The 21444-nt window shown below is 39.9% G+C and overlaps 1 protein-coding gene across 5 annotated transcripts in view; it reads left to right on the top strand.

Annotated features, from left to right (window-relative positions):
• The window catches only part of large1 (LARGE xylosyl- and glucuronyltransferase 1), a 109868-nt gene that overhangs the window by 69816 nt on the left and 18608 nt on the right, over positions 1–21444 (top strand). For all 5 annotated transcript variants that reach the window (XM_028400137.1, XM_028400138.1, XM_028400135.1 and 2 more), the window contains one exon: positions 17373–17477. In XM_028400137.1, coding sequence (XP_028255938.1) covers positions 17373–17477 — 105 coding nt within the window. The remainder of the gene's footprint in view (positions 1–17372; positions 17478–21444) is intronic.

The following is a 21444-nucleotide window of genomic DNA, read 5'->3' as shown; positions in this document are numbered from 1 at the left end:
GAACAAATGTGAATGTTCATTGTTTATGATCTGCATGACATATGAAGTGCCAGAGAGTTATGGAGTGTGATATTAGAGTGCGTGTTCAAGAAAAGGCTTAGGGATTTAGGTTGGATGGTATTGCACCTAAAGGGAGGGGAGGATTCTGTGGTCACACTCAAAAGGTGGAGTGAAAAGTTTTTCATCTGTGCTTCCTTACTTATTCCTCGTGCTTAGGGAATTTACTTTTGTATAGTCACAATTAGGCATGAGACGGTTCAGGGAAAAAAAAAAAACCCTGATCCATTTGGTACATGTGTCTCGGTTCGGGTGTGTTGGTTCAGGATATGTGCATCAAGTAATGCAGGGAGGCATTTTTTCCCCACTGGCACGGAGATGAGTGTTGCCAACTTGCCAACTTTTTTTGTCAAAAGGTCCCGTCATAGCTTACAGAGCAGGAAGTAAATAGCATATTTCAATGGCAAAATTTAGTGGGATAGCCAATAGCTTCTTTTCTTACTGAGCTTGCTTGCTTTTATACCCTCTCATGTGCTCAGCCCAATGGCTGTTGTCTGAGGCTTCCAAAGCTATTGAAATATGACATTTCACTAATAATAGCTAGACATGCTGTGTGTATTTAGGAACACATTGGTTTACATAGTTTGGAAGCACCTTCTGTTAGTGGCTGGCTGTTAGCTCAGTCCTTTTCCATCATTAGACGTTGTCTTAAATGTCACCTGAGCATTCTCTGCTCTTCTGCTGCGCTTCCACTTTCTGTTCTCTGTTGTTTCTTACAACAATCTAACAATGGGTAAGCCCACACACACACCTAAAATCTGACAGCCATAATCGGTGACTAAAGGTGACATTGACACGTTGACTCTCAAATTCTTCTAAAGGCCTTTCAGTATTAGACTTCCTTTATGCACATACAGATTTATGTGAGACACAGAGTTCCGAGCGGTAGAGAAGAAGAACAAAGATTGAGGAATGCACATAGGCGGTGACGGTGACTCACTTCAAAGATTTATGGCTGATGCTGTCCTATAGTGCAGCACGTCCAACAGGGGTTTGGATCGGTCTTAATTAACGGTTGACTCTGAATGCTGTAGCCCAGCCACCCACTCTCTCTGCTGTCCATTTTGGCTGAACTGTTTAGTCCCATTATTTTTATAGCATTACAACATCCACAAAGACATACTCAATAAAAGTTAGTCTCACACATTACCTTTTTTTTTAAAGCAATCTTATAAAGATGTTTAAGAGAGCCATGATTTGACCAGCACGGCTCTTATTTTATCTGGTTGTTAACTTTATTAACCTCATATAAGACAGCCACAAGGAAGGGGTGATAAAATGTACATTTTCAAAGAAATAAATTATTCATTTTAATGCATGTGATGGCATAGCAATATATTTGTCAAAATGAGACATGAGAGTGAAGTGTGATATGACTGACTTTTAGGCTTTTTATATTCCCGAGTCAAAATAGAGACAACCAGACAGGTAATGTTAGAGGGGAAAGATCGGGTGAATGACATGTAGCAAGTCCCACATGAAAAAACATCTACACATTTTAATGAAGAGATCAGACTTACATAAACATTAAAAAATTATTCAGACAGTGGTGAAGCTAAGGGCTCAATCTAAGACAGCAGGCACATAATAACTGCTGTAGCTGATAAACTGTGGTACAGTGTGACTGTGTGACAGCTCAATTGTCTGTAGTAGAAGAAAAGCAGCCTACACAGTCTCATATGCCATTGTTGTCTCTGTTTGGAGTCTGTATGTTACACTATCAGCCTTGTATGCTGGCTAATATTTTGTTTTACAGAAAAAAAATCAGTTGATCCTTTAGTTAATACATACACTATATTGCCAAAAGTATTTGCATAGTATTCACATCTTCCTTTACATGCATATGAACATAAGTGACATCCCATTCCTAATCCATAGGGTTTAATATGATGTCGGCCCACCCTTTGCAGCTATTAGCCTTCAGCTACTCGACTCTGCAGAAAGTTGCCGACCTCTGCGCAGTATGCTCCTCAGCATCCACTGACCCCGTCATTTTATGTGGATTACCACTTTGAGTTACTGTTCTTCCTATCACTTCCACTTTGTCATAGCACCACTGACAGTTGACTGTGGAACATTTAGTAGCAAGGAAATTTCACAACTGGACTTGTTGCACAGGTGGCGTCCTATCACAGTACCACACTGTCCATGGAAGTGTTTAGAACACCTGAATTCAATTATTTGGTTGGGTGGGTGAATACTTTTGGCAACATAGTGTAGTTTGAGGTGCATCAGCTCCCTTGTTTACAATTTATTCAGCATCTGCAGGATGTATCAGACCCCTGGCATATAACATAGTAGCACCGATTTTAGTAAACACAATAACACAAACATTATACTAATATTCTCCATGTTTTAGCTTAGCTATGGTCTTCAACTCCCGAGGGAAACACCTGGCTCTGTCAGCTGCTGAATGTTCCACTGCAATGTGTTTACCAGCTACTGTGTAACTGTGTCTGTTGTTTCTGCTAAGCTGAAAAAAGGTACAGCACTTGTTTAGCTTTTTCTTTAAAATCAGCTGCCTGACACACTATAAGAGATATGAGAGAGAACCAAAACAGTCATATTAGCACCATAGAATACTTACTATATTTCCATATTGTGTGACATTTGGTCCAATCTGACTTATTGCCAGGGGACAGAGGCATCTGTTTTCTTTAACCATCCTCTAGATTTGACAGTGAAGTAAAACTGAATTATGACAATGGACTATACAGTCGATGTAAATTTGTTTTTCAAAAGTCACATCTGTCTTGTCTGTCAGCATTGTTGTTATTACTTCCGGTGCTAATAATAGGCACCTTCTTAGTCCTCCAGCAGTGCCAATTGGACTGATGACTGACTTGGTGAGAGTAGACATGTGTAAACTGACTTTTGTTGATTCTCATTTCTACCATCACCACTATTCCCTCTATAAATCAACACATAGCCACTGTGACATATCACAATGAAAGATGACAAAATTTGGCACAATTCTGTAGAAGCTGAAAGAAAGGTCTGTACAAAAAAAATGCCCCGATTCTATGTAAATGAGGGAGCAGTATATAGCACTGTAATAGCAACAGCCATCACTAATAGCAGTTTGCATTGCTTTATAGCACACTGCAGTAATATACTTGTGTGTGTGGGATTTTCTGTAAGTCTTCTTCAGTGTGCTTGTCTTGATTTTTCAGGTAAAATTGCTGCTGTTGAAGTCTCCTGCTGGGAGCATCTCCCGCTCCTCTGCTCTCACTTTGTCTTTTATGTACCAATATTACCTTCTTAGTCTTTCATCATGTCTCCACTCTCTAACTTCATGTTATGTTTATTTGCTAACTTTTTGTCATAGTTCCCTCTTTTAACCTTAAAATTGCAATAATGATCAGCTCCACACATAATAACTTATATAATTACTTAAATATCTCCACAGTAAGAGTCTATGTACAGCCTTATCAAGGAAAATATTATGATTCTATTAATGAAAACAGTATTTCTATTAAGGTTCTAAACATCCATCCATCCATCAACCATCTGAACTCGCTTTGTCCTGCAGTGCAGCGTCACAGGTGAGAGGCAGGGTACACTGGACAGGTCACCAGTCCATCACAGGGCAACATACACAGTCAAACTATTCACACTCACACCTACGGGCAATTTAGAGTGACCAATTGACAGGCACAGGCACGTTTTTAGTGTTTTAACGTGCAAACTCCGGTTCTACACATCAGAAGCAGAATATCCTTGTTAATGGTGTCTGTTGATTTAATACATTCTACTGTATTATTGCACTCTTTGTATTTTACATGTATATTGCATTTTAAGTGAGCAAGTAAACTTGTCCTGAACAGGGTCGCGTGAGGGCTGGAGCCTTCCCTAGCTAATAACAAGAGAGGCAGGGTGCTAATCTGTCGCAGGGCTAACACAGATAGACAACCAACCATTCACACTCGCACTCAAACCTATGACCAGGTTATTTCCCAAGTAACCTAACAAGGAATGTGAAAACCCACGCCGGCGCAGGGAAAACATGCATACATGCAACAGTGCTATCCATTTATTAATTTTGTAATTTCCCAAATACAGTAAATACAGCTGCAAATTAATTTGCACTGCAACAAATACCCTGTTGTGGAACACACCAACTTTAGGATTACAGAGCATTAGATTTTAGTCTGTCTACAGGATACGGTCTGTCGCTTGTTCCTTATCAATGAATATTGACATAGCTTACGTGTGTTTGTTGGCATTATTGTTGTTGGGTGTTAAATGTATTACAACAGAGCTCTGTATGCTGAGCATGCTTGTCCAATCTAGTGTAATCATTGAAAAATAGACCCCATATTTCTTAGCTGGTTTAGTCGCATTGTCAATTTATTGCTTTCTATTTTATGGATTATTCTCCCTGGTTGCCCGCAGGCCTTTTTATTTATTTATGTATTTATTTTTGCTGCGTTCACTGTGTGATCCCAGCAGCTCTCTGGAAGGTGAAATACTGAATGTGCGCCTTTTGCCTTCTCTTACTGCTTATGGGCTGCAGCACCACTTGAAGATGGTGACACACACCATTTATCCATCCATTGTCAGAACTCACTGGTGCCTGCCTGGAATTTATTAGAATTAACCCTCCAATTCTAATCAGCAGGTGTTCTGGGCTTTAGGTGTGAAGCCCTAGGGAAATTAGAACTCCACTTCAGACCTCATATTTCATTTTAACCTCATTCCAATATACCATGCTCTCCTGAGAGTACAATCCACGACCCTGACAAATTTGCGGCATGCAAGGGTATGTACCAGGGGGCGAGGGCAGACAGGTGCAGGTCAGGTGTTTAATGTAGAGGTTGTGAGGAGATTGAACAGTGTTGTAATCCATTTATTCTTAAACATCTCTTAGGGGTTGGGTGTGCATTCAAGATTCATTTCTGTTAACCAGACAGTTTTACATAGTGTATGTGCTGCTGAAATTAAGTCTGTGTCACATTCATCGGATATCCTGTCACTATTTGCTGTCTCTGTAAATAGAACATTAATAGACACTGATCCACGAAACACCTGTTTCCAACCTGTGCAAAGGATAAACAAGAAGGGATGGACAAAGACAGCCGTGGGAGTGAGAGGACCAGCGCTAATGTGCTGACCACATAATCACATTGTCAATAATGAGAAATGGTCAAATAGCAAGGAGTAAAGGTTAGAGGAACAAAGAGGGGCTATGATCGGAACGTTAAATATCTGCATCAGCATTAGTGAGTCTTTGCAACAAAAGAGCCATTAGTGCTGTTTGGTGATGGTTAATAGCTTGTGGGGATAGCTGGGGTCCTGGTGTTGTTGCCTTGGTGACATGAAATTTAGAATTGTAAAATGTACTAACAAGCTCACTGCACAGTATCTTGCTTCTTATATAGCTCCTTAAAAATAAATTGATCATTTGACATTTACCATACTTTAGCAGAATGGATGTTGTCCGCCCAAGTGATTAGAACTGCTTCCATTTCAATGATCATATATATTCCCAGGTCTTAGAAATAACAGATAATGACAATGATAAAATGATAAAATGATTAATCTGTGTTTAACAACTATTTGTTCTAAATTGTAATGTATATATTTATGGCATGTGTCAGCAAGCAGACATGTCTATCCTGGAGTGCTTCTCTGAAGCGCTTAGTGTTGCTTGATGACAAAAAATGTCTTCTAGCATTTTTGTGATGTCAATGTTATGTCTATAGTTACCTTTAAAGGTTAACAAAAATAATTGGGGAAAAAAACATTACTCCTAGCGAGCAGCTGTATTCTCATGTGAAGTGTCAGATCATAAATGCAAGTTCCATCTTGGCAGGCTTCAAGCTGTGTCTTGGCCTAGCTACTGCCTGGCACAAAGACAGTTTAGATAGATTCTTTGTTATATTATGAACTTAAAATGTAAGAATTTCCCCCATTTAAGAATCTAACATTTTGCGGCATTTGATTGACAGGTTGGATTAATCAGGAGTGTAGGCATTGCCAAAATGGCTATGTCAGAAGCCTGCCACATAGCCTCAAAATGTCTCTCTATTTACAGTCTATGGTCAGCGAGAGGGACAAACTGTCTATGTTTCACACTTTGTTCATATAGGGACTATTTACCATACCCTTCTCATTGGGTCTCATGGTCTTCCACTGGATTTTATTTACAAGACTCTAGTACTCAGTGTGTGTCTTCATATCAGTTGGGACCACTTCTCGCACAGTGCCGTTCATTGTGCTGCACTTGGAAGCATGTCGGTGTCTTTAGAGCCCTACTCAAGGACACATCAACTGTACCTATGAATGAAAAGCAAAGAATTTCTGAATTTCAACCTGAGGTCATCTGGGACATCTGAGGTATCTCCATGACAACCGAGCAAACCTCTTAATGCTTTCTGAAGACAGCTGCTCACGTTCTGCAAGAGGGAATAAAGAGGCTGCACACAGAAAAGTCTGTGTCCCACAATCGGCTGCATCCCACTTTCACAGGAAGGAAAAAATAAACAGAAAAAAGTCTCCTGGTGTGGGGGCAGATTTATTCGCCCACACTGCCTAAATAAATTCCATGCATAGTAAACACTGGTCTTGATGCAGTGTTTTTGAGAGATCTGAGTGCATGCAAGGGTTGCATTTCAGGAAGGAAGAACAAAAAAATAATAATACTTATAAATAAGACATATCATACACAGAATCTACATTGATGTTCTCACTTATGCACTATACATCTTTTCCCCTGTTTGGAATTAATAGATGCTGTCTTATCAATCTCATAGTTTGTTTGGTAATGTATCATTATCATTCTAGCTTTATATATTTGAGGATTTGCTGCTTTTTTTTTTTTTTAGTTATGTTACTTTAACCCTCTCACTGGGCTCACTGCAGTATAAAAACTTGAACCTATGGAAACAGCACAGTCATGGCTGCATGTTGAGGGAACTCAAACATGCAGCCTGTCTGTCTGTCTGTCTGTCTGTCTGTCTATCTATCCACCCACCCTTTTTCTTCTCCTCCTCCCTTCTATTTTGACTTAAACATACATACAGTACAGTTATTAATTCCTGATTTTGCTGCAGAAAAAGATCTCAGTATCATTATCTGTCTTTTTTGCCATCACTCTCAAATGGGATATATATACAGTGCCTTAATTAATGTTTGATTTAAATAATGCCTGGTTTAATGTTTTGCATCCTGGTCCCAAAGAAATCTAATTTTGCCTTGTACAGTTCAACTTGATTTGACTTCATATAATCCACCCCGACACTCTAATGCATACAATGAGCTGTTACGTATGTGTGAGCACCTCCAGCTCATGCACGCAAACATGTCATATAAGTTTAATTTCCTCTCTCAGATACCAGTTCCACCGTTGCCTACTGTGAACACACCTGTCAGTAGAAATACATATGTATTAAACACAACTTTACCATTCCATTCACCCACTATGCTGCTCCATAAATTATGAAGCAGTACTACACCTGCCGTCTCCACGAATTTGCTGACGCTGACCTATTTTGTAGCCTCCACGATTCACATGAGCATTTTACTTCTAAAACAGCACGCACAAATGAAGCACTTAAACATGGCGCTCAGTTTAGTAGGGCAGAGTAAGTGGGGCAGATTTACATGTGCAAGACACAGTAATATGCAGTGTAAGGTGGTCCTGGTGCTGAGGATGCAATGGATAGAGTGCAGTGCTAAAATGAAAAAACTGTATTAGCATGCTGTGGAGAGTTTCACCTCACCATGAAGTTGTAACAGCTGAGACTGTCTTGCTTCTGCAGAGGAAGCCTGTCAGACACTTCAACTGGTGTGATCACACAGTTAAAGTATCAGCCTTTTAAGAGCTGATGACACTTTGACAATAGCATCAAAGAAACCCATTTTCCAGGATTCTTACGGCTTTATTTTCTTTGTTTTATCTTTCGTTTATCTACCATTTACCACCAATTTTGTGTGCTGATATGAGAGACAGAGAAAGAGAGAGAGAAGTTAGAGGCAGGCAAAGGGAAACAGAACCTTATCAGCGAACAGGGACTTGGCTTGATATCATTTTGATTGACATTAGCAATAATTGCCCATCACTGGTGCGATGAAGTCTTTCCACAAAGCTGCTGAGCTGGAACGAGCGGCATGCACTGACACTGGGAAGTGTAACCCATCTCCAGCCTGGGGCCCCAGTGCTTCTACAGACAGGAGCTATTCCTCCATAGCCATCTTTCCCCAGTGGCTATACTCACTGAAGGGAGCACAGTTAGATTACCTTGTCTATGTAGGTAAAATTCTGCAAAATATTTTCCAACTCTCTACACCACCTACATTACAGTGATACCACCAGGTATACATTCCAGTAATCACATTGTTAAATATTCTAACTTTTTAAGATGGAAAGTTTTTGGAGAGGCAGTGATGAAAGTAAGGAGATTAGACAACCACATATCAAAACTTCAAATGAAAGTGAAATGTACATCAAAGCAAAGGCCAAAAGCCCAATTTATTCTGCTGTGCTGTGTTGGAATCTGATGAAATCATTTTCCTAAAATGCAATTGCACACGGGAACATCATTTGTTGAAATGATACATTTCCCAGGGAGTTATACAGGGTCAACATTTTTCAATATGTCTTGAGATAGTGGATCACATTTTAAAATGAAAACCCTCTTCTTGTTCTCTTTCCCTATATACAGATACGGCCATTGCAGACAGCAGCTGTTATAGCTATAGCAGTTGTTAATGACTGCTGCATAATATATTTAGGGATGAAACTTTTAATTGCTCTCGTTTGAGGTGATTTACCTGCTTTATATTAATGTATGAAACATAATAAGGTGGTAAGCAGCTGTGTTGTGCGCACAATACGCACAACTCTCTCTCTCTCTCTCGCTCTCTCTCCCCTTCTTTGAATAAATGCCAAAAAGTAGCCCTAAACAGTTTGTACTGGATTTGAAGTTGTAGTTGTCACTTTTATTGGTATGAAGAAAATATTTTGCTTAAATGTTGTTGTCTCCCTGATTCTTCTGTTCTCCCTGTTCAGTCGAGTAATCACGCTTGAGATTATTTTCCTTTAGGACGGCGACTATTTCTTCGCACATCAGGCAGCTTTGTTTTCACCGAACTCCATAAAATATACAGCTGTCTTTGAAACTGTATTTCACTATCCACTTTCGTTTATTTTTTGCTTTATTGTTCACAACTGTACAACAATTAAAGCTCTGAGCTGCGCTCTCTCATCAACACAGTAGGAGCGCTTACCTTTGATCTTTGACGTCTTTGCTGCACAAAATAAACTGTTTGTGTTAGTATCACTGTGGTTTTATTAATTATATTAATATAGTGGAATGCTGTGGGTAGTTTAAATGTGTATGATAAATTAAAATCAAAGGGATGGATTATTTTATGTCGGACATCGTGGTGCAGGCCTGATAGAATGTTGCAGCAGGCTGGATTCGGCCTGGCCGGGCCTTGAGGTTGAGAACAGACCTGCATGGGCTTCATGCCTCACCCTAGGAGATTACGCCTTTGTAAAAAAGGATTGAACCTGGTGTTATCTGAATTACAGTGTGAAAAGTTGGTCGACTTCTTGCAACAACCTTTGCAACGCTTTCCATGCTTTTATCATGTAATGAGGTGGGCTTGAAATTGTACCCTATCAAGTAACATGGTGCAAGAACTAGTTTTCGGGGCAAAGAGTGGGAATTAAAGAAGCTGCATTGTCCCTAGTGCAATTCAAAGGTAAAGTACTTGCATAGTATTGCTTTAAAGTACTGATATCTTTCATCGTACCAGTCATAATGACTGCTCTCAGGCTAGATTCAGGCGGTGGCGGGGTTTATTGAAACAGAGAGAGTTGTAAGCACCCTCATCAAAGCTACAGGCACATGTGGTCTCTCCGTTTTCTGTACTTCACTCAGACAAGGTAGATTAAGCATGAGACAACTGCTGTGCTATTCAGAGAAAATGGAGGTCAAAGCCACTTAAGACTGTTGACACTACAAAGAGTAAGCCACCATCAAGTAACAGCTGTGAAGCACTGTTTTATCAGGTCTGACTTTTTTAAACACACTGTACTGATTAGTGGCTTTTTTAAAAGCAGTACGGATGTGGACAAGGGACATGGCTCTGACGTTTGTCCCCGCAGTGTCACCAGTTCCCTTGTTTCCAAAAAAGTGATGGATATATACTATATCAAGCCAGATCTCTTCTCATCCTGCAATTTCTATGCAAAATAGTATCCACCCTAATGACATAAGTGGGTCACCATGACAACGTTCTGCGCCACCTCATGACGTTGTGCCTATCCCCCAATCCCCTCCGCCATCTGTAATCAGCAGAACTAATGGGCGACGAGCTTTGGCAGTGTAACCTACCGACTACCTGTCCTTGAATTAGGAACACTTAAGTGTATTGCCGTGTTCTAAGTGCACGAGGCACCATTTCTCTGTTATTCAGCAGTTCAAACCTCATGTGACAGAAATGCTTTTTAGCTGATCACTTTGGCGTTCAAGGACACTGCGACAGGGCAACTTTACTGCCTCACTGCCGTGTCTGACCTGTTGATTTTGTTAAAGTTATTCTGTCTCTTCTCAGTTGCGTACAGAGAAAATATCATCCACACAGCTTCATGAAACAAAATTATTTCATTTATTTAATTCATTCTATCACTGTTCACAGTGACAGACTCAGACCTTGAAGAACAACCCACATTATATTTTTGAAGTGCCATTTTCTTATCTGCAAAAGAGCACATTTAATGTTGCATCTAAGCTAACTCCTACATACCTGCAATGTTAATATCAGTGTGCACACTACATACAGTAACTAAGCCCTGGTTGTTGTCAGGTGTACCCACGTAAAACTTTCCCACCTTCACATCACATCTTTAGACTGTGTGGGGTCAGCACATGATTAGTGCTAGAGGTAAGGGATTTTAAGTATGTCTATGTGCAGGTATAAAGCATTAAATACATACTGAAGAAATGAAATACAACTGAAATCAGTATGTAAGTGGGGAAAAGAATAGGTTGCAGTTTTTTGAATGGGGCATGTGTGTCAGTCATGGCTGCCTATATTATGTTGTTTTTTTCACAGTTATATATAGCAGGGCTCTAGACTAAGTTTTTGCACTGGTTGCACCGGTGCGCCTAATCTTTTTTTCTTGGGTGCATCGGCACAAAAGTTAGGTGCACCGCATCACACATCACACAGCAGTTTGTTTTTTAATCACTGTCCATATATTTTATGGATCAGGCCTTAACTTGACACCTATCCTAATACAGAAGTTCTTTTTCATCTTCTCTCATCATCTGCAGCTACATCTACTGTTTACCTGACGGCCTCGCAGGGCTGTAGCCAAAGTTTTAGAAATACTGAGGTCCAAAAATTGATCTCTAGTAAATATGAACGGGCTTAATAATCACATATCATCCTAAACTGACTTTGGCCTTGTTTAATGAACACAGGTAAATACAAATAAATAAATACATGTACCGATCATTCAAATTATGGACAAACCAGCCAACAGGTCTGCCTGTCAGAAATCCATAATGAAGATTCAAAGTTACAGCACTCTTCAGTTCCCTGTTTGCTTTCTCTCTGTATTTTCTGGCTGTCGCTCCTCACTTATCTATCTGGCAATGGGAATTAAAAATTATTTAAATTATATACACCTTTATTTATTTAATAGTTGTGATTGAGATATATATTTGTTTTCTTCAACATGTTTCTATTGCAGCTACAGTATCTCTGCTCTCATCTTCCTCACCTCTCTGCCTCAGTTTCTCCAGTATCTCCTCTCTTTCTAAAGTTGAGCTCCAGCTGACAGACTTTTCATTCTGTCTGTTACAGTTTAGCTGTATGCAGACATCATACTGGCAGACAATGCTCCACTATAGCAGGATAATAACAATACTTTTTAAATGGACGTTCGTCATGTTCTATAACTCCTTAAACCAGCTGACTGCTGTCAGAGTGACTCGGCCTTCATGGATGAACCACACAGGTCAGATAACACTGTCCTCAGACCTGTTGTTCAGTCTGTAAGGTTACGAGCACGTCACGCCCCCTCCCTGAACAGGACCGGCTCATTATCGTCACACATTCAGGTCAACAGCAAATTAGCAAAACCCGCATAGTAGCAACAAATCCTGCTCCTCCGCACATGTTCACTTAAACTGCGGTTTCTGCTGTTCAGCAGCGAAGCGTCTTTAATACCCGTCTGTCTGTGTGTGCGCGCTGCAGTCAGAGGGCCGTATGAGTTCTGCACACACGTTTTAAAAAGTCCGGGCCGAAACGACTTTGTTCTCGTCACCTCGGGAACACGAACAGATTTCTCCGTTCTCGTGCAGTATGGAACAAGCTTTAGCACACAGCATCAGCTCTGCGCAGCATATGTCCGCGTTCTTCTTATGAATTTTCGGTCTCGGCTGACCGCAGCAGACACGTTTTCAAAGATACACACACAGAGGTCCCGCCCTTCACCGTCTCTGATTGGCTTAGACCACGATATGGGCCTGATGTGTGTCTGTTGCTGGACCACAGGGAGACTTTTGAGAGTCGCAGAGAATGTATCTCCCTCTTACAGCTGGTCGTACCGGTGCGACCTCTGATATTTTTTGGTTGCACCTTTGAGAAATTAGGTCGCATGTGCGCCCAAAATGGTCGCACTCTAGAGCCCTGTATAGAATAAAGTGGTTGTGATAAAATGTGATTATGTGCTTGGATTTAGTTTGGCTTGTGGTGCATTGGACAACTGTATATCACACATGATGTATTCATTGATCACTGGAAATCGCGATGTCACCCTCTGCAATGTCAAGTCGCTAATTGGATTCTTTTGGGTGTGGACAGGCCCTAGATCTTCCTGGATGGTCAAACGTGGTGGAAGCAGGGTGGTGGGGGCTGCAGCAGGACAGAGAAAAGAAAAACAGTGGGATGTATTTTTGAATTTGAGCGATGCGAAAGGATAGAAATGTAAGCTTTTTAATGATATCCTGCATGTGGACCACCTTAAACTGAGTGTCTGTGGTGGAATGGGGGGTCAGATAAAATATGTATAAAACTCTCTGTATTTTTTATCAAGTAGTGCTTGGAAGGTTTACCAAAATGCCAACAGAATTTTCTTTGAGTTTACTATAGGCTAGTGCTACTGCCTTTGCACAAATGTCCTTATTCTTTTCAAGATTGGAAAAAAACAGTGTGTAAACTTCAGGCTTTGAATTTTTTGTGTCATATTTGGATGTTTAGATTTGAGAAATATCCAAACTATCATTATTATCTGTGTTGTCCTTGAGATTCAAGCAAGTAGACTTATGACACCATTCATTTATAATATCGTAATCGCAGTTTACATCAAGTGTTTATGTCAAGTTTTCATCAAATCGTGCAGTAGTACTGGAAAGTCCAACAGTTCTCTGTGCTGGCATTGAATAAAGCTTACATTTCAAATCTTTTGGCAGGTTATGGGGTTTAGAGGGTTAAATATTTAAACCCAACCATCTGCCGCTAGCTTGTCAGTCCGAGACCTAGTTCACAAATGCAACTCACAATGGCAGACTGTCAGTGCCAGACGTGCCCTTGCTACTCAAATACACTGCTCAAAAAAATAAAGAGAACACTAGATCTCCTAGATCTCAATGAATTAAATATTCAAGTTGAAAATAACATAAAAATGATCAATGTAAATCAAAATTATTAACCCATGGAGGTCAGGTCTCAAAATAAAAGTGGAAAATCACATTACAGGCTGCATGCATGCATCAGAAGGAACCCAGGGCCCTCCTCCTGTTCCTCCTTGCACAAAGGGGGAGATAGAGGTCCTGCTGCTGGGTTGTTGTCCTCCTACATCAAAAGTGTGAGGATGCACCAGGGTGGTCACATTCTGTGTAATGCAAACTAATGCTTTTCATGTTTGCAGTACTCTCCACAGACGAAGTTAAGTCACATGACTGAACTGCAGCGAGAGCAGGCAAATGTCATTTTAGCATGTCTCTGTCCATACATCCATCTCTATTAAATCAGGCATACAAAAAGTGCCATTACATTTTAAGTTTTGTTTTCACTTGCTGTTTACATTCACACCCTAAAGTTTAAGATCATGGCATTAATGGGTATAGTTTTAGTAAGCCATCCCTTCTACTATATAACTTGCAACTATTCTCACTGAAAACAGACATGAAAGTGCCACTTTTATCTTCAAGCATGTGCCACTTTCTTATGTATATATGTGCCAGAGCAGGAGTAAGTGTGCATGATCCACATTAACATACTGATCTTATTCCTCAGTAGCTGTTGTGTGTTTTGGTGTATCTCTTGATGATGATGACATTAATCCATTCTCCCGTGGGAGGTGCAGTATGGAGGATGAGATGTTGAAGCAAGGAGTGGATGTTGGCCAAGCTGACCTTGGCATTCGTCTTCACTTGTATCAGCACCACTGACTCAGCGGCTAAAAACTCCCACTGATCTCCTGGTGCCTCCCTAAAAGCTAATTTAAGAAGCGCTCACTCCTCCCTCAGCTGCCTGCATGCTGAGAAAAAGATTGTGGATGGCTTGAGGTTTGCTGTGTGAGGACTTTGCTTAGTGGAATATTCATACGTGCTAATATGTCCAACATTTTAACCAGATCGCACGCCCTAAATAGCAGCAATTGGCTGTAATCCTTCATAGCCTGTTGGTAAATTATATGATCAATAGCTAGTGTAATATGCATTCATTTACTGGTAAAGATTAAAAAAATCAGGAGAAGAAAATGGGTTAATTTAACATAGAAAAGAAGTGATGAATGGCCTTGTATTGATGGGATATTTTCTTTAGGATATTATTCTAAAGCAGTGCCTTTCCTTTTTGATAAAAGAAAGCCGAGCTGTATTGATTTCATTTCTGTTTTTCTTGCCTGTCATGGCTCTCTGACTTGGAAACCCAATATCTGACAATATTTTAGAAAACGGGTGGTTAAGGCTTCACGGTCAGTTGCACATCAGTTTTTCCCATGTTGAATGGATTTAGTCAAAGATTTTTGTAAGAAGGTAGGCTTGCCAAGTCCCTTTCTTATTGTGCCGGCCCTAAACGTGAACTATACCATAGAGAACTGCTGCTTTTCAAAGCTGCATAAATACACTCAACAAAAATATAAACGCAACACTTTTGTTTTTGCTCCCATGTTTCATGAGATGGACTTATTGTGGGCAGTTTAAGGTACATCTGTGCACTAATCATGATGTCAGATCAGCATCTTGATGTGGCACACCTGTGAGGTGGGATGGATTATCTCAGCAAAGCAGAAGTGCTCACTATCACACATTTAGACAGATTTGTGAACAATGTTTGAGAGGAATGGTAATATTGTGTATCTGGAATGAAGTTTAGATCTTCAAGTCCATCTCATGAAACATGGGAGCAAAAACAAAAGTGTTGCGTTTATATTTTTGTTGAGTGTAAATAAATAAAAACATAAATCAATGGAAAGCTAAAATAAAGTAAAAAGACAACATCCCAAAATGTTTGAAGTAAGGCTGCAACATTTAACTTTTAACTGGTTCTTATATTCAAATTCCTGCTAAAAGATTCAGATCATTGTGATTCTGAAGCTATTTACGGAATCCTCAAAGACTCTTATAACCATCTGTATGATAAAGGTATTTAATATGTGTGTATCATATATAATTTTGGCCATATTTACTATATACATAGTAAATTGTGAGACTATTTTACAAACTTGACTACATTTTTAGTGTTACTTTGTCATCTTTTGTGGCTGTGGCACCCATGTTGTACTGAGAAAGCACAAGCATGTGAGCATCTCCAAGGAAACACATGGCTTCATGACATGAGACTCTATTTCAGCGGGGTCTCACTGCAACCGTGTCACATATGGACACACTGTCAGGGTTTGAAAAGCATCACATCAATAAGGTTAAGGGTAGAATTTTGGCACCAGTTTTCAATTATGCGAACAGCAGTCTGATAGACGCCGGCGTAAAGTGCTTTAGTGGCAAGAACACAAAACCATGAGGCTGTTAACAGTCGTTCCTCTTCAGGCACAGAATCATTGAAGACGGGATGTGAAAACAAAACTGGATTCGATTCCACCCTTTGTCGCTGTGTTGCCATCAAAATTGATCAGTGTCTGTGAGCTATAACTTCTAATGAACATAAAACCACTTTGAAGTTTTGTTTTTGAGCTCTAATTGCCCCGCCTAGTTGTCACCTTGATGGCAGATGTGTGTGTTCTTTGTTTTTGCGGCCTTTCTAAAGGGTCTTTTTGCTCTCCGCTGCCTGCTCCAATAAGCTCTCATTAATCTTCCTTACAGCCTTCATTAAAGCTGCCACCGCTACACCCATGCCCTTCTCTCCAGGCTCCTATCTCCTCCCTAATGCCTATCTCCTCGACCTTTATCTCTGCCCAGCTTGCCTTCCATAATCTCTCGCCCTAAAGCCCACATACCTCTTTTCTCCTCTCATCCCTTCATCTTCTAGATCTCTCCTCTTTATTTCATTCTGCCTCCTTTCCTGTCTTCTCTATACCCTTTTGTCTAATGGCTCAAAAATCTTGAAATTTATAAGCTGAGTGCTGAATTCAATTTCCACCTCCTCTTATGGCGGGCCCTGTGTGCCATTTGTGAGGTGGCAGTTAAAGTTCTCTGGCGGTCTGTCGTTGACTCAGACATAAAAGCTCATTTTATGAGGAGATTATGTTTCTGCTGGCTCTGTGTTGAACTAGTTGACCCTTAAGTGTCTGCCACTGATCCCCCACCTCCACCCTTTCACTCGGCACACAATTCAGAAGAACAGCCAGTTATCCAGAGATCACAGCTGAATTAGCTCCTTATAACAGGATAAAACCAACTGCAACACAACATATTGTTGTTAATTTGTTTTTTTTAAGTTTATATTTTCTTGATCTATGTCCACCACTCTATATGTATATATATATATAATATATATATTAAATGGCAAGTCCCATTAGATAGTCTCAACCAAGATAATCAATCTAATCTCAACCCATGGGATTTGCCATCTAATGTACAGATATATTAAAGTTATTCATGTACAGATCATGTTAATTGAGCTACAGCTGCCTGAAGTGGCTGTTTGGTCCCTTGCAGATCCCTGGTGGGTCCTGGTGCCCCCCTTAGTAATGTAGTAAATGCAGGCCAATACCCCAACTGCAATGCATGAAACCAGCTGCAATGAAAGTGCCCCTCATGGTGCCTCTCTGCAATCGGCATGTTCACAGAAGAATCTACATTGACTATAGAAGAAACATGGCTACACTGAGGGGTCCTCCTTACTGTTAATGATATTTAAATTCTTACTGTGTTTTTTTATTTTGTGTTCAGGCCAGCAGGTTCTGGGTCTGGTGGAGAACCAGAGTGACTGGTACCTGGGGAATCTCTGGAAGAACCATCGACCCTGGCCAGCTTTGGGCAGAGGTTTTAACACCGGTAAGTACGTGATAGTGATCTGTTAGCACATTAGCACAGTGGGTTACAATTAAAATTGAATCAAAACACACATCAGTTCAGTCAGTTCAATTCAGTGGTGCTTATCGATACAGGACAAAAAAGTACAATTTCACCCCATATGTACTTCGCTGTACTTTGATGCAACATTTCTGTAACCTGTAGTCAGAGGAAGCTTTATTAGCATTCATTACATTTTATAAAGCTGGATACATACTCCACAAGAACAAAGAATTTTCTTCTCGCTTCTTATGGTGGCAAGAACAGGAGTAATCACACTCCCCAAGAAGCGTGTGTGCAGAACTCCTCATACGGCCCTCCCACTGCAGCGCACGTCACACAAAAGGTTGACAATGCAATTGTATTGCAAATTGTGTGCACAGTCATGGTTACCTGGCCTAACGAGCTGATAATGCTTAGGGAAGAGGGCGTATAGCATGACAATAGATAGAAGATTAGTATACCTGACTGTAGCAGACCTCTGGTCTGTGTGAATTTAATTCTGTGTAAGAGTGGATGACTGTCTGGAATAAATGATCAATACTGGGAATAATTTTTATCCCCACCTTTTGGACAGACATTCTCCTCTGTGCACCGTGTTTCTCCTTCCAGGAGTTGTTTGCCAGCTGCTCATCTAAACTGTCCATCGTCGTTGTACTTCCTCCTTCCAAGTCTGTGTGTTCTGCACACCTGAAGAAGCTCTTGAAGCTTCACCACATTCATCACGCCCACTATATTCTGACCAGTCACAGAATTGTTCTCGCACTCCACTTAGAGAAAAAGTTCTGCCCGGGCCATCTGTCTGCGAGAGCTGCCGAACAGGCACTCTGAGAACAAAATGACGTCATTTTGTAGTCGGAGGGCCGACAGTGAGAAGAAAGTTCTTTGTTCTCGTGGTGTATGGATCCAGCTTAAATCCCCATTTATAGAGTTTTTTTCTGTTTTGTTTTGTTTTTACATTTTAAAAGCTCTTATGTTTAAATGGACAGTAACCAATCTATTTAATTTTCACATGTGGCTGTAAATAGTGGAAATTTCTGTTTTAGCACTGCTCAGAAACTCATGCAAGAGACATTGTATGAATAGACTAAAATACTTTAGAACACCAGTTGAAGAATTACAAAAATGGCCTGATACTACACGCAGTGACTTTCAATGACTTTGTTTTATCTATTGGAGTGGATGACTGGGATTTGCAACCTTACATAAGCACAGAGACTTATCCATGTCGTGGCATATGATACATTTGAAGCTTGATGTCTAACCCAGTGTTTTTGTGTTTGTTATATAGATAAAAAAATTTACAGCAGTTCACACAGCCTTTGTTCAGTCAGAAATCGGTTGTACACTCATCAGCCAAAGTCCCACAAAGAAACATGCTGTGTGTTTCTGTTAAATAGACAGAATGCTATCCATGTCATTCTTTGTCATTTGTTTTTTCCTGCCAATTTGTTTTAATGGCCTTCCTTTATGAACTTGTGTTATGTATGAGAATTCATTTTTGTTTGAAATAGCACTTAAAGTCTGTCTTGATATTTATTGTAGCAGTGTAGTTAATGATCAGTTTGAACAAATTTAGGAAACATTTTTCAGAAATATTATCTGTACAGGTTGCTAATGCTAAGAGAACCAGTAATTTATATGATAAAATTACTCATTAGTTTTGTGTCTTGTCATCTTCTTTCCACTCAGTTCAGTTCTTAAATGTTCAGAATATGTTTGTACTAATGATTATATTTATGGGCCGTTTTTATTCAGCAGTTTTAAATTAGACTTTTAGAGAGAGTAGCCTCTGTGTAATGTGTATATGTGAAGAAATTAATATGTAAATTAGTTGAATGTAGCCTAGTATGTCATGTGTGCACTCAGCTAATTAGGATTTGCCTTGTTAGGATTACAATTATTGTCGCCTGACCTTCGTTCCAGTTGAACTCAAATCTGGTGGCACTGTAATTTTAGGAATTTTCTGTTGAACTGTTAGTTCTGTTGTTACCAATAGAACTAACAGTTCAACAGAAAATAAAACAAAGTCATTGAAAGTCACTGTGTGTAGTATTTTCGTAATTCTTCCACAGGTGTTCTCAAGTATTGTAGTCTATTCTTATAATGTCTCTTGCATCAGAAAATTCCTAAAGCATAGCAGTATATATATATATATATATATATATATATATATATGGTATATTCACATGACATCCACGTACTGACACTGATGCAGAACCGTCAGGCTTTATCCTCCAGCTAGCAACATGCCCACAATTCACCATACTAAACAGTGCCTTGTACATACCTAAAGGTATCTGTAGATTCAGTAGACAAACTGACATAATTCAGAAAACATATTTTTTTACCAGTGGAACTCAAGATGTCGTCATGACGTGCCATAATCAGCACACTTGGCATGTTCCCACAGAGTTCACAAGATGACATAATTGTTCAATAAATCAATATGTCTGCTCACACGGCCTAATAAGTCAGCCTCCTCACTTGTCGATCTTAGACTTAATAAATGTCCTGTGTGGAGGATTTAGAGGGATTTATCTGCAGAAATTGCATGTACTGTACAATTGGATTTCCATTCATGCATTATCACCCATATTGTAAATCGCTGTGAATCGTTGTATTTTCTTTTGAATGAAATGGATTGAGTTGGTGTCCTTCCGACGGAATCTGCTGTGCCATGGCTATACATACACCATGTTTTAAAATATGTTTTCCCCCCATCGCTGCTAATGCTGTTAATTAGTTATAGTTATTCCCTTGGAATCTGCAACATCACCGCAAGAGGCCGCTACATTCCACACACTGGTCCTTAAATATCTCATATTGTATTAGCCCTTGCTGCAACCATCTGCAGGATAAAACGGGTCAAGACCATGGATGGATAGATGTATTAGGCCATGCAGGCCTTATGTTTTATGGAAATACTATAAAGTCATGACACAAACAACCATGCATCTGTATGCAGTACATAATGTATTCAGACTATTTGTATACAGTATTAAATTGAAACTATATTATAATTGCAGGTTCAATGTTATTTTCATTTACCATCTGTAATGGGAAGCTTTGATTTTTTTTTTTTCCTTTTATCTTCAGTGTGTGTGTGTGTGTGTGTGTGTGTGTGTGTGCAGCTGTGAGGCTTTAAAAAAACTGGTGCATTTGCAGAAGCATTGATGAAATATGCAGGCATCCACCATGCTTGTTAAAATTGTTCGGAAAAAAAAACATTTTCAAAAAGGTGCGGGCATAATTTCACAGAGCCTCCATGCAGCTGATAGTGGAATTGATTGGATTCCATTACACCCTGTTATTATTTCCCCTGGCTGTATATTTTCCCCCCCTCTCATCCAATCCAGCAGGTCTTTTCCTCCAGGAGGCATACAGCTCTCTGTGTACTGTTTGGAGCAGGAGGATAATCTTTCTATTGACTATAAACCAAAACAAACAACATGGCCCGGTGCAGCAGCTCTGTGGATTTTACAGTGAGACAGCAGGAGCTGTGTAAAAACTCACCTGAACACGTCTGTGTGTTTAAAAACAAAAAACCTCATTGTTGTTGATCTTAAACGTCCTGTCGGTGTGACTTCAGAAACAGAAAGGCATATGTTACATTTACACACAACAGCGGTTTGACGGTTCAGCTGCAGTCGGTTGGCTTTGTGTCAGTGGCCGTGGCAACAGATGGAGCACAGCAGGGTGTGAAGGATGGTTTGTTTCCTCCAATTGAAAAAAAAAATGATTCTCCACATCTCTGCTTCATAATTCTGTTTGTAGCAGGAAGAGTTTTTAATAGCAAGGGATTTTTTTACTTATAAAGTTTACATTGAAAAAAAAAAAGCGTTTAAGTATGATTTCCAGAAGGATTTCTGCATTTTTCTTTATCCAGTGTCTGTCGGTATTTAAGGTTAAACTCTCAGCTTTATCTCAAAAAAACACAAGCCTCATG

This window comes from Parambassis ranga, chromosome 2, assembly GCF_900634625.1.
Source record: "Parambassis ranga chromosome 2, fParRan2.1, whole genome shotgun sequence".
Lineage (NCBI taxonomy): Eukaryota > Metazoa > Chordata > Actinopteri > Ambassidae > Parambassis > Parambassis ranga.
This window is presented reverse-complemented; position numbering and strand designations above follow the sequence as displayed.